Genomic DNA, 14,240 nt, shown 5'->3' on the forward strand with positions numbered 1-14,240 from the left:
TTCCATAGGCATGGTGATGTTACTTTTTATGAATGTAAATGTAAACCAAATACAAATATTCCCTTGAATACAGTAGATTGTTTGCTATGCTCTTTACAGAAGGAGGCCAGCATGATACAATACACAGAGAAGAAGAGGAGCATTTGCATTTAATGACAGTCCTGCAAGAATGCAACCTCCCCACCCTATGCCATAAGCACACGCTTGTTGATGAGAAAGGCATCAGAAAGTCTTTTTGCAGATAGTACACACAGTTTTCTGCCTTTTTTTTTTAGTACTGTTGTATAACACTGTCACAAACTTCTAATTAGGTTTCATATAATTATGTTCATGTCCAATAATCTCAGTGTCAAACTCTAGTTGCAAAAAATATTTGAATGCAAAGATTCATGATGTCTTTGAGGGAATAGATGCTGATTGCATTTTAATATTTAGCATAAGAAATCCCAACATGTTTATCAGAAGGAACTGAAATCATTATACAAAGACTGCAAGTTTAAAGTCTTTTGGGGGAAGGTAAAGCATGACAATTGGAATTAACTGTATTCAAAGGGTTTTTTATTTTCTGAAAAAATATAAAATTTTGTATCTTACACTACAAAAAACATGTACACAAACCAAATGCACAGAGAACTTCAAATGGAGAAAAAAAAATACAGAAATGCTAGTTCTTCCTTGAATTAATGCTGAGGCATGGATCTGAGCTATCCCAGTGCCTAACACAGAATAAAATAACTCTATACAGTTGCTTATAACCTGCCTGAAACTAAAACATTAAAATAAACATATTAACAAATGAGTGAGTCTAAGTTTTATCCTCAGACTATTATAAATGAAATTTACACACTTTAAAATAATTAATTATAAAACTAATAGCAGTCTAAAGAAGAACAAGTATGTTGACCACTGAGACTTCTACTGTTAAGACAGCCCAGCCTGAATAAACATGATGTATTTTGCTACCATCAACTTTTTTCACTTACATTTAGAAGAAACAAATGACATTTGATTCTGATTATTATAAAAGACTCTTTTTAAAAAAGAATTGGTGTCTTTCCCTAAGCAATAATTATGTGGTCATTCTGAACAAGAACATTCAATCATCTATGTGTAAAAAGACTTTTTCATAAATCAACAAGAAATGAAAAGAAACTTCTTATCTATTTCTTCTTTGATACATTGCTATATAATTAACAGCATAATAGAGAAAATATTCAATGTAACCAGCTGTGCTACAGAGTTGAAAAAATGATGACTTATTCTAGTTATTAATTCCAAATAAAACTAGCACTTTGTTTATTCATTATCATCATCATCATCTTATTGTACCTACTTTTATTTTGAGGTTACACATCTGGCAGGACATAAGCAAAGACAGTTTACTATCATACTTATCTTTCTTTTTTCTTATTTTTAGAAAGAACAAAATGAGAAAAGAGTCTTATTCTACTACGCAACATCATACATCTAGTAAATTTCTAACATCTGACTCAACTGGCATTTGCCATCCAATGCATGATTACAGTAAAAAATGTCTTCCAAAGGTAAGTATCTCTGCTTGTGCTTCTGAGAGCCCACTTTACATGGGATAAAGAATGGTGGTTAAAAAAAAATCTTTTAACTTTCACATGGAGATTAAATAGCAGACATGCAAACACATTAAGTGCTCAATGATATTAATTTTCCATTTAAACTTGAGATAGGAAACTATTTCTTCACCATTGCGCACTGGTTAGAACTCTTACAAACTGAGTTGATGTTCTGTATTGTTTTGGCAACTCTAAAACTAAGAATGCTGATCACATGTAAGTTTAGATAGAATATTAGAATATACTTTTTACAGTAATCCTACAACTTAAGAATACTGATTTGGTGATTAAAACACAAGAAATAAAACACATGCACATCAATTTTTTTTAAATGGGAAAATAAAAATTTTCACCTTTTAACATACAATGCACACATTTCCAACGGCCAAGAAGAGAAACTGAGTATGTCATTTTTACATGCGAGCAAATGGCAAGATTAGAAAACAAATTATGATTGATAAAAGTAGTCATTGAGTGACTTCAACAGGTATCAGTAAGTTGAAAATTATTTCCTGCTTGTACACCTTTTTCAAAGTTAAAAACTGAGAAAGACTTATGGTCTAAAGGTATTGCTATTGTTAAAATAACATTATGTTTAATTTGACAAATCTATCTTATGTACTAAAATTATTGAATCTGTGTTTTACTTTCGGTTGTCTGCTGGGTGACAATATTAACCAAAAGGATAAGAAATCACACAATCAAGATTTGTCAAATCTTGCCCTGGGTTACTGCCTCACTGTATTTCACAAAAGCTGCTTCTCTCCTTGTTCCACTTCTCACATTTATAGATGAGATTGGCACTTCCCAATTGGTGACATATCCAGTGGTGAACAAATATTTTAGAAATAAATTATTTTCTCTTTTTTGAGGAGGAGTACATCATATAAAATCATATTGACATTCCTTAGAAAATCTCAACTAAAGTGAGATAGGGATGAAAGCTATGTGTCTATTTAACTTTCATCTCAATTTACTTTTGAAAATATACATCAAGGTGGCAAAAGAAGCAAACAAATTTAATTAAAATCAATTTAAAATATTTTCTTGTGAAAAAGAGAAAACCTTCATTAAAACATCAAATTCCAGTTGCTTAGATACACTCCATCCTGACCTTGCAATCATCTTTGAACACATAAAGCTGGAGAACAATTTAAATATATTTGTTATGTATAAGTAACTGTGGTCAGTCCATCAAATTTAATTTTGTGGTAGTTCACCTTTTTAATTGACAAATATATTCTTACTTGAAGTTTCTCAATTGTTACTTTATCACTTAGATTAGGTTGGTTTTACAAAATTCAATAAGTGCAACACAATCTCTGATTATTTTGTACAAAAGGAATTAGTTTACTATTTTTCCTGAAATGAACAAATGCATCTTTCATAAAAGTGATGCCTGCTTACTTGTGATTTCATCAAGACAAAGTTGTATCCATCTCTAGTTTCTTCAGAAATTTCACTAAACTAATACAATTAAGCACAGTCTGTGTGGACCCATGGTACAGTATATACCCATAAAGAATTATAGCTCTATTTGGACAGGACTCAGTATATCATTTGAAATTGTTTAAAAATCTCCCCCTGTCCCCCCCCCTATATTCTTTAGCAAAGAGCCACTTAAGTGAAGGTGGGTAGGGTAAAAGGCAGAATTTATTCCTTTACACGCTAATGTTTGACTGAAACAGGTGTTTGGGAGAGAGAGAGGGAATACTGACAATATAATGCAAGTATGTTCCTTATGGATGTCACTAATCCAGACTACTCCAATACTCTATTGCTGTTGACAATCTGAAGTAGGCTGCATTTTGTTTAAATGCTGTGCTCCTTGAAAAATCATGTCATTTCATGATTTATAAAGTAATAATACAAAAGAACTTGGTTATTCCACCAAGGAGCTCAGTTTTGCTCAGGTTCTAATAAATGGTTTAATTTGTATTACAGCACAAATATCACTCTTCACCAAGTTTGGTACATAGCATGTACATAGGACATTTTATATTTCTTAATAAGGCCAATTGAATAGCACTTTAGATTGGCTCCTCAAGATCAATTCAATGTAACTGAATACAAGATAAAATAACCAAAGGAAAAAACAGCCATCAACAAATAAAACTGGTCAAGTCTTGCCGTAGAGAAAATTCTAAAAGGAAAAAAAAAAATATGGATGCATTTGACATCATTCCATTGCTGCTTTAGTATCAAAATTTCTAGAGCTGGGCCACAGAGGAAATGGTTACAAAGGATTAACACTTAGGAGTAAAGCTTGGTGCTCTGTGCTGGATTTAACAATATTAACAGAAGTCTGCACAGTTAAATCCTTCTACATCCTGCTGAAAATGTGCCCTTCGGTGTCAACTTTGCTTGACAAGATATTTTCTGGGACTCAGAAAGGTGAAATTTCTTACAGGGGTGCAAGATTAATGGCTAGAAAAACTGCATTGTCACAGATATCACAAAATGTTTTTAAAACACCAAAGGGGATTTAGTCTTATAGACATTTCCTATTACTGAATAGAGAGATTTAGCAGCTTTTGGACACATGAGAGGAAAAAAGACACAAGCTTTTGTTAGATTTTGTCTTACCACTTCCCTATTTCTCCTATTTCTAATATACCCTGGAATGCTTGTTCCTGAATGTTGCTAAAATTAAAATACTATTAACAATGCAAGCTGAATGGTAATACACATATGTGCAAGCCACACACACACGAAACTCCAACGTAAATTGATTCCTGGGTATACAGCAAATTATACAGTATATACACATTTATTACCTAGTAGTATCTAGAAGAGCAACTAAAAGTAAACTTTATAACACAGAAAAATAAATATACACCCTGTATTGTATTTGTCCTTGATCAAGCAACATATTTATACACTAGTTTCTATAACTTAATGCTGTGTAACAGCATTTAAAATTACAAAAGAAGATATCTATTTAGAAATTATCTAACCATATTGCTCTTCAATACACTTATGTAGACAATTAAGACTTGAAGTAAACGTCAGTAAATTGCAGCTTTTGTTAGCCTACAGATGGCTATCAAACTTTCCTTTCAAGTAGATTCTTGGAAGTTTTGAAAGGGGCTGCCTTCATTCAGTCTAAAAAGGTGCTATATATAGTTATATATTTCATGTATAAAATTTTGTAGAAGTAGGGAGAAGGATTTTGTTGTTGTAATACAAGATAGTGTTTAAACTTCATGTTCTTATTCCATGCAGGTTATATTTGCTTCATGAAAAATGAAGACACCAAGAGGAAGATAAAGAGATTTTAGTAAAACACTGATTACAAATTCTGTGGCTGAAACAAACGCTCTCTTAATGTTTAGAAATCACTGAGTTTTCCCTTTTTCCCCTTTGTTTTTTGTTAAAATAAATCTCAGAGCTTGTTTACAAAGTGCAGAGTCATTCACTTGACGAAGCGACAATAAACAAGTTACAATGGCACCATCCCGTTGACCAGCTGCACCTTCATTTCTTGAAGGCTGTTCATAATCTTCTTCTGGTGACCAACAAGAGTCACTCCAAGCCGTCTCAAATCCCTGCATGAAGAAAGCACACATTGGATGTATGTATTGACTCAGTTTCTAGCACAGCACAATACCTCACGTTGACAAAGAGGCAAACATTTTGCAGAAGCTAATTAGATTACAGTCCCAATTTAGATATATGGGGTCCAATTTTCAAACGCAGGCTCTAAAATTGTACCTTAAAATCTGTTTGCAGTCAAAAAATATTTACAACAAGAAGTGATATACATATTTGCCCTCCCCTTTTGGATGATTTTTCAGATGGCACAGAGCAGGGAAAAAACAAACTTGCACATTCTCTCAATAAATATTTAAATTAAAGGGTACAATTTCATCGCATGGTTTTGAAAACGTGGACCTACAATATGAATGAGCACTTTTTATTTTACTAAAAGAAGTAAGCATAAAATATACTTTAAAAAATTTCATAGCTAAGCAGTTGAAGACCAAACTTTTCAAATGACTCAAGTCAGCACAATCATTTTGTATATTGGGTATCTTCAGGGGATAATCGTCACTACATTGCTCTGATAATGCTTAAAATATTTTATTTTTTACTTGGAAACCAAAGTAGCACAGCTTTCTTCCTTTATCAAATATATCTTGGTTCTATTGGCGTTTAGAGCATTCTGAAGATTACACGCTATCAAGAGATCTTTTCAAAAAAGATTTTTATATTATTTCTTTTTAACAAGCTTATTATTCAAAATAAACTTACAAATGTTTAGATTCCTAAACTAATCGCATATTTTGGCATTCAAAGCAGGAGCTCATGGTTTTTAAATATTGTTTCACAGGATACCCAGGAATTCTATTTTCCCAAAATATGCATTTGACAAATATAATAATTCAGATATGTTTGACAAATAATAATGTTAATTATTAAAAAAATGAGCACTAGTGATTCAAGATTTTTCAATGACAAGATTTTTAAATGTTTGCCATGTTAGATTTCCTTAGATAATTACTCTGCTTAACACATTATGCTAAAAGGAGAATATTTTTGCATTCAGTAAATGTACTAATTTCAGACTGTCTTAGAATTCTTTAGAATTGGATACAATTGCACTGGAATTATAGGTAAAACTGAATAGTTTTGGACACTCAAAAAATCTCTTAATTATCAGAGGACAGAAATTTAATAAATGGGTACTTAAGTTCTATGTGATTAGTATTGGAAATATTATTTATCTAAGGGATGTGGATTTGATCCCTGGGTCAGGAAGATACCCTGGAAGAGGAAAGCGCACTCCAGTAGTCTTGTCTGGAGAATTCCATGGACAGAGGAGCCTGGTGGGCTACGGTTAGTCCATGGGGGTCACAAAGAGTTGGTCACAACTGAACAGCAGAGTTGAAGTGACTTAGTAGCACCAGAAAGTAATACATTAGGTGTCTTTTTCCTTTTATGTTTTGTTGATTTCTTATGAGAGTTTTAGCAAATGGCAAATAGCTAAAGAAAAAGCAATGAACACTTATGGTGGAAACATTTCTTTATTTGAACGTAAATGTGAAACATTTAATTTAGAAATTATTACAGCTACAAGACACCAGAGTATAATAAAATTAAGAATAATGAGGCAAGGAAGACAATCATCAACAAAACTTAAAAACCAGTAAAATTTCGGTTTAAACAAAATCACTATTGTTAGTTATGAATGGGCTTCCTTGGTGGCTCAGCTGGTAAAGAATCCACCTACAATGAGGGAGACCTGGGTTTGATTAGTGGGTTGGGAAGATCTCCTGGAGAAGAGAATGGCTACCCACTCCAGTATTCTGGCCTGGAGAATTCCATAGACAGTCCATGGTGTCACTAGGCATGAATAGATTGTAAAATAGCTAATGGCAGACTAACACAGGAACAAAAGAGATTTGAGTTTAATCTTGTCTTTTTTCAATTAAACCAGGGTTTCTGAGCCTTGCCCCTGTTAACATTACAGGCTGGATAATTCTTTGTTTGTAGGGGCTACCCTGTGCATCGAAGGACATCTACCAGCATGTCTTACCTGTTCCCACTAAATACCAGAAATACTGGATGGCCACTGGCCCTTTGTCGTAACAAGACAAAATGTCTCCAGACATTGCAAAGTGTCCCTTGAGTGGAAAAATCTCCCTTGGCTAAGAAGCATTGCGATAAATATAATAAAACGGGTAACAATTAAGATGTCCTCTTCCTATATGCTAGGAAAATATAGAAGCAACATGATATAGATTTTTGTTAATTTCCTTTTATGGATGAGAAAACAATTTCTCATTTCTCTGAGATATAATATTGAGCAAAAAATTTTAAATTACATGCAGACATTTATTAATCTGTGAAATGAAAAATCTGTATATACAACATCAAATATCCAGAATTCCAAAAGAAAGAAGATATTTAATGAAGGAAACAAAACACATGATTATTTGACTGAATCTATGGTAATCCAGTCTATACTTCATGGCAACTACAGTTATGGGCTAATTAACACTGTCATATTTCCACATGTAACATGTATTATGAATTATGAAGACAATTTATGGGTGCTCACTACCAAGTTTTGGACTTAAGTCAGGAGAAAAGGGGATAAAATTTCTTAACCTGAAAGCAGTTAATCTCTACTAGAGAATGTAAATAATTAAAACTTGAAATAAAGTTTAAAACATATGTTTTATCATGTTTTATAAACCTACATGTGGTTCTGACAAAGGTTTGAAAGCAATGATTTAATATATACATACTTAAACTGCAGAATCCATATGGCTAATCCAATTATTAAGAATGAGTTTTTGAAAATAGCTATTATAGTTATTCTGAAAGACCTGAAGAAATATTACAGACTTTCCTCCTCAAACAGGGTGAACTTTGCATGTATAATACCGAAACCTTAAAGTGTGTGTGTTTCTGGAGTGTGGTGCATGGGCGTAAGTGTGTATGTATTCCATATTCTAACTCTTGGTTGCTATGCCTCTTATTAAGTCATTAGTTTGACTTATTTTTGTTTCCACTGTCTTTATCTGTTAATATATCTACATATAACTTCATTCTCTGCAAATAACTACAAGAAAGAATCTGGTTCAGTGCTTTGGGAATTTACATTTTTCATGACATCTGTATCATGCTAAAGAATGAATATTTTAAGAAATTGTATTTGATTAATACAGTTAGAAAGTTTGTGTTTATAGGCAAATAAAACCTGACCTTCTTCAGAACATTTCATGTATCTAGATGTTAAGTTAAATTTGTTTAAATTTTCCCAAGCACAAAATTTTATTTAGGGTCATCTTATGACCTGATAATCCCCTAACATTCATACAGAATTTCATACCAGTGAAATTCTCTATCCTTCTCGTCTCTCTTCTTACATTTCACCTCCCACCTCTATCCACACCTCTTTCCACGGGATAAATGGATTTATGAAAATACAGCACTCAGTTTTACATACTGTCATAAATTACGTGTCTTTAATGGAATGCTGTTTTTGAGGTCTGACCTGTCATTTCAAAAGCTGTCAAATTAATGTGCAGAGATTTAGAAAGTAGCATGATTATAACGCTGCAGTGTACATTTACCTTTACACAATGTGATTTTGAAAATGTGGGGACAAACAGGATTATTCAAGCAGTTAAATCTGTTCTCAGGAGCAAAGTTGTTTCTTTAAAAATTCCATTTAATATTTTCCTACTAAAATCACAAATGAGAATTAAAAAGGTATTAGGAAAATGTTTCCTGTAAAGGTTAAGTAACTTTATTCCAATATTGATAAATACACTATGGTATTTTTTTTAATGTAGCTTTGTTTCACATTTTTGTGATTTCCAATAATTTCCATTTTACTTCTTAAAGCACCTATTAAATGGTCTATTTAACAGTAATAATGTGAGAAATTTGATAAAAGTATTTCCCATTACATCATAAAGGTGCTACTCTATAATTATTTTTGAAAAAAATACTTGAAAATGTGTTATTTTAATCATTTCATTTATCTATATAGGAGGTTTTGTAGCAAGGGAAAGTTTTAGGTATGTCCCCTTTACATATATGATACTAATTTTATCATGACCACGTGTAATCTTAAGTAATACCCAAAGCCAATTTAATGATGATAAACTAAATTTCAGCATACGCTTATGAATCTAAACATGATCGACTAATATTGTTACATAAAAAACAGTTCTAATTTTGTCAACAAAACATGATTAGTTTTAGAAAAGTTGTAAATATAATGAATTGCCCTTGTTGTGACAACATTCCAATCTTTTTTTCAAATGTTATTTCCTAATATAAAATAATGGAAAACACTGGTATTATGGTGTTAAATGGCAGAATGAAAAATAGAAACTAAACAAGAGGTTTAGTTGATGTTGGAGCCAACTCTTGATTATTCAGGATGTAATTTATCCACTGGTAGAGGATACATTCCCTTACATTCTTCTCCCTTCTGCTTTACACATCTTTTAGCCATATCACTGGTTACTTAGCCCCACCAACACAGGCTGGATAGGAGAAGGGAGAAGAGAGCTTAATGAACATTCACTAAATTTCAGTGTTTATTCTTATTGTCATAGTTTTATGATGCAATTGTATATTTGGGATTTTTTTTTGGTTCACTTCGAAGAATCCTGACAATCATTATATATGTACTGTACAAGGTATACATATATCTTGGCAAGAGAGGACTTAACCATGACCTAGCTATAAGTTTGAATGACTGAGACCTTGTAAGGGTCACACTGGATGTTTTAGAGTACTTATGCAGAACACAGAGGATAGTAAGTACTCATATGTGTTCTTTAGGCATATAATACATTTTGCATAATGACTTTATCGATAAGTTAAATTTGGGTTGAAAGTAAAAGTGCAAGTGGCTCAGTCATGTCCGACTCTCTGCGACCCCATGGGCTATACAGTGCATGGAATTCTCCATTTGAGTTAGTGTGCACAAATTTTGGCTTTAGATTTGTGACACTTAATTTTAACATTTTAAGACCCTAATTTAATAAATAAGTAAATAGGAATTGCTTCAGCTTACACACGATTGGTATAATAAAGTTTACTGGATTTTATTCATTTTCTGAATAATCAAAAGTTGACAGTACTGATCTGACAAGAAGTTTAAAAAACAGCTGTGATACTGTCCTTATTTCCAATATTTGGATTCAGTGTGCAACTCACCTCAAGCCCACAGATCCCCCTGGAGACCATAACTCCCTGCACTTAAACACCACAGTACAGATTGCATCATTGCTGCTACTACAATTGTCGTCACATGAGCGCCGTACACAGAACAGCCAAGTTTAGGCACAGAGAACAGCAGACAGAAACACCTGAAGTTGAAAGCCACTTTCGTTGAATACATTTTAGCTCTAAGTTCTTAAAATATTTCATTTCTATTCCACATCAAGCCTTACATATGTGTGCTGGCCAAAAAAAACATAAATAAAATTAAACTTCTATGAAGGAAATTGTCACCAAAGTATGTGCTTCTGAAAAATTATAATTGTTTCCTCTTCCTTATTCAAAATCCATCATGAGAACAAATTTGATGGCACAAATTATATTAATAACATATTTTTCTTATGTATGTAAACGGCAGTTTGGTCTTTTGCTTTATAATAATTAATTTTAACTTTTTTTCCAAGCATTTCTTACAAGTATGAATATATTTTTCCAGTTCTCAGTTTCAAAATTATACTCTGGCAATAATACTTGTATATCTTATTTCATTATAGTTTATACAGGCTACATAAAATTATTATTTAGACAGGGCCTAGTGACTAAACAACAACAAAGACCATGTAGAAATAAATCTTTAACTATTTAAGATTTTGTCTTTGTCTTTACTAATATTTTAGTTCCTTTGTCATAGTCCTTAATAATGACTGGCTTTTTTTTTTTTTTTCCTTTTTGGTCATGAGCAAGCAAAATGCACATATAATCTTTTTTTTTTATATTCTTGACCAAACAAGTAACTGATCACTCATTCTTCTGTGAGTTATTTAACATAACATTTTGATAAATATGTTCTTACTAATAGGGGGAAAATGTGGTCAAAAACACAATAAAGAAGAAAACATGTGTTGGATTCTCCAATAAATCGGCTTCACTTAAGATTGGTTGGCTCAGTTCCTAGTAAGGAATGTGGTATTTATAGCCCCAGGAAACTGAAGCAATTGACACATTGAGACCAACATTCTCTGAACAGGAAGATGTTGGCAAATCTCTTAATTTCACCTTATTCTTAGGTCAGAGTAAATAAGTTAAAACATAAAATATCTGAAAGGAGGCAATACAGAAGGCAACATACTATCAAAGCAACAGAGAGAGAAGAAACTGACCCATGTAGAGAAGATTTGACCAGACAAAAATACAGGAAAATAGAAGCAAGCTGCAGACCATCACAAGACGAGAGAAGCTATTAAGTCTTGAAAGAAAACATACAAAATGAGAGAGTTTTGAAACGGAAGGGAAAATAGAAAAGCAAACAGAAAGGAATTAATTGAAATAAGAAAAAGTGAAACCATAATGTAAAATATTCAACATATTTATAGTATTTGGGGGCCCCAATGAAAGTAAAACAGAGGAATTAATGCAAAAGCCATTATTAGTGATTATAACTATTCTGTTGAGGAGAAACAAAAAAAGTAGTGGATATAAATATATACATGTATATGTATTATTTTAATAAAAAGAGAGACATGGTTTAATGCAAATAGTTTTATTATATATTTACAAGTAGTCTGACATTGGGTAGAAGAAATACCTACAGTATCATTTTAATATAAAATGACAAATGACTTTAATAAATTAAAATGACCATTTTTACTGAAAAATTAAATAGCAATCATGTAAAAATAGTTTTAAATTATCAATAAATTTTTCTGTTTACTATTTCAAATATAGTACTAATGAGTTTTTCGAGTGTCCAAAGAAATAATGGGCAAAGTATATGTGCTCTCAAGTAGATATGATCTAGTGGTGATGGTGAGAATGATATTCAATAAATTAAGATAGCTGGCTGAGTGGTGATTTTAGGTCCTTTTAGTTATAGTCATGAATAAGAGAAATTCTGAGAAAGTGACATTAATTGGTGATCAGTGATGGTACCCTGTTACCTTTTCTGTGGATAGGCAGTGAGTTCAATGAACCAGAGAATGCCAGAGTAGAAATGGTGAGAACCAAGTGCTCAGTGTTCATATTATGTGATGTAATGGAAGAAAGACTGTGGTTTAGTGCTTTAGAAAGTTCTACCATGCTTTAAAACTTACAACAATATTTTAACCTTTGAATGTGTAGGCAATTTGAACTGTTATTATTATATTCATAGGTTAAAACATCATTTGTGTTCATGTAATCCAGATGTAACCACCATAACAACAGTTAGTTTTCACAAATTACAAATATTAGGCTAAAATAATGACACGTACAGAGTATATAATAAAATACAAACAACTTACAACCTTAAATAATTCAATTTTTAATTCTAGTGATTTTTATATAATAAGATCTGATAGATTTTGTCTTAAACGTGCAAAAAGAAGAGGGCACAATTGGTTTCCACTGAGATAGTACCAAATAACAAAAATCAAGGCAGGGTCTACTATATCCTTGGATTGCAAGAATATAAGATGCACCACAGATAGAGTAAACGGGATGAGATTCCTGCCCAGGAAGCTTTGTTTAAGCTGTTGTTATCTGGGTATTCACCCAAGCCGAAACTTCAGAGTATGTTTCGTTGTTATAGGGCTAGCAGCACCAATTGTGCTTACAGTTTGTTTTGTATTTACATTCATATAACACAAGTATCAGTAGAAAAACTTTTGTCAAGAAAACATCTTTTCTACAACACAAAGTACCAGTATCTTGCCAAGATGTTATTCCAGTCAATCAAATACTCAAATACTATTTGTCTGAAGCAAAGAAGCAAAGATACTGGCCACAAGTAGCATCAATCATGCAGTTGTTAACAATACAGACTAAAAATGAAGATGCTTCTTTGAAAGCTGCCACACACGGACAAAGGGTAACTGATTTCCCTTGATCTCATCCAGATTGGTTTCTGAACAATTTTTCTTGCCCCAGAAATTATGTAAAAATTATCAGAAAAATTACTCACTCCAAGGTCACCTGAGCCACAGCGTCCATTGAACTGTATCCATTTTCCATGAAAATCTCTGTATATCGGCCCATTTTGATTGCTTCTAGCCATTCGCCTACTGATCTGTAGGCCCCAGATCCCAGTGAGCCATGTTCTGCCAATAAATTAGATACTCTAAAACACAAAAAGCACAAATATTAAAAATTTTTATTGTAATATTAACTCATTATCAATGGATCTTTGAGTTTATAAGAATATTTATAGGAGAAAAATATACAAATGCTAACGTGGAAGAAAATAATTCAAAAAACAGAATGCAAAAATCAGCCTATTCAGATTTTTTCTATACATAGTTAACAATGACTTATAATGGTTTGATAACTGAATTTTCTGTAATACAAAACATTAGCTAAAAGTTCCATGTTAGTAATTTAGATGTATTTATTTCCTACTTCGGTTTTATTTGTAAAATACAGAAATTGCTACCAAATAGAGAGATGCAGGATAATTTGTGTAAAGTCAATTGCTTCTAGACTTTGCTAGAGAAACTTGTGCTCATTTATTTTTATTTCCTAGAAGACCAGAAATTAGTTATCTTTTATTTTATGCTCTTACATAGGAATGCTTGTTAATTCATGTAGGAGTAGTAGAACTGGAAAACAAAATGTAACCCTTAATATTAATACATAAGAAAACAAAATAGAATTAATCAAACTATGTGATTCTATTAACTATGTTAAATTTACACTCTTGACCAATAATATATGAAATGATGATGATGATTTCTGGAAATGTATCCTAAGGAAATAATCAGGAAAATAGCAAAAATTACATGCACACTTTTTTGCTAAAGAAACATCAATAGCAATTTAAATGTCCATCAGTGGGACTTTACTTCAGTACACTTCAACCATTCAGTTCAGTTCAGTTCAGTCGCTCAGTCGTGTCCGACTCTTTGCAACCCCATGAATCACAGCACGCCAGGCCTCCCTGTCCATCACCAACTCCTGGAGTTTATTCAAACTCATGTCCATCGAGTC

The 14,240-nt window shown here is 32.3% G+C and overlaps 1 protein-coding gene across 5 annotated transcripts in view; it reads right to left on the minus strand.

Moving 5' to 3' along the window:
* Positions 1-541: 541 nt before the first annotated feature.
* Positions 542-14,240, minus strand: part of EPHA5 (EPH receptor A5) — a 385,548-nt gene continuing 371,849 nt past the window's right edge. For all 5 annotated transcript variants that reach the window (XM_043447888.1, XM_043447887.1, XM_043447885.1 and 2 more), the window contains 2 exons: positions 13,219-13,374; positions 542-5,137 (listed from right to left, as the gene is read on the minus strand). In XM_043447888.1, coding sequence (XP_043303823.1) covers positions 5,032-5,137; positions 13,219-13,374 — 262 coding nt within the window. In that variant the 3' untranslated portion in view covers positions 542-5,031. The remainder of the gene's footprint in view (positions 5,138-13,218; positions 13,375-14,240) is intronic.

Source organism: Cervus canadensis, chromosome 26, assembly GCF_019320065.1.
Source record: "Cervus canadensis isolate Bull #8, Minnesota chromosome 26, ASM1932006v1, whole genome shotgun sequence".
Classification (NCBI taxonomy): domain Eukaryota; kingdom Metazoa; phylum Chordata; class Mammalia; order Artiodactyla; family Cervidae; genus Cervus; species Cervus canadensis.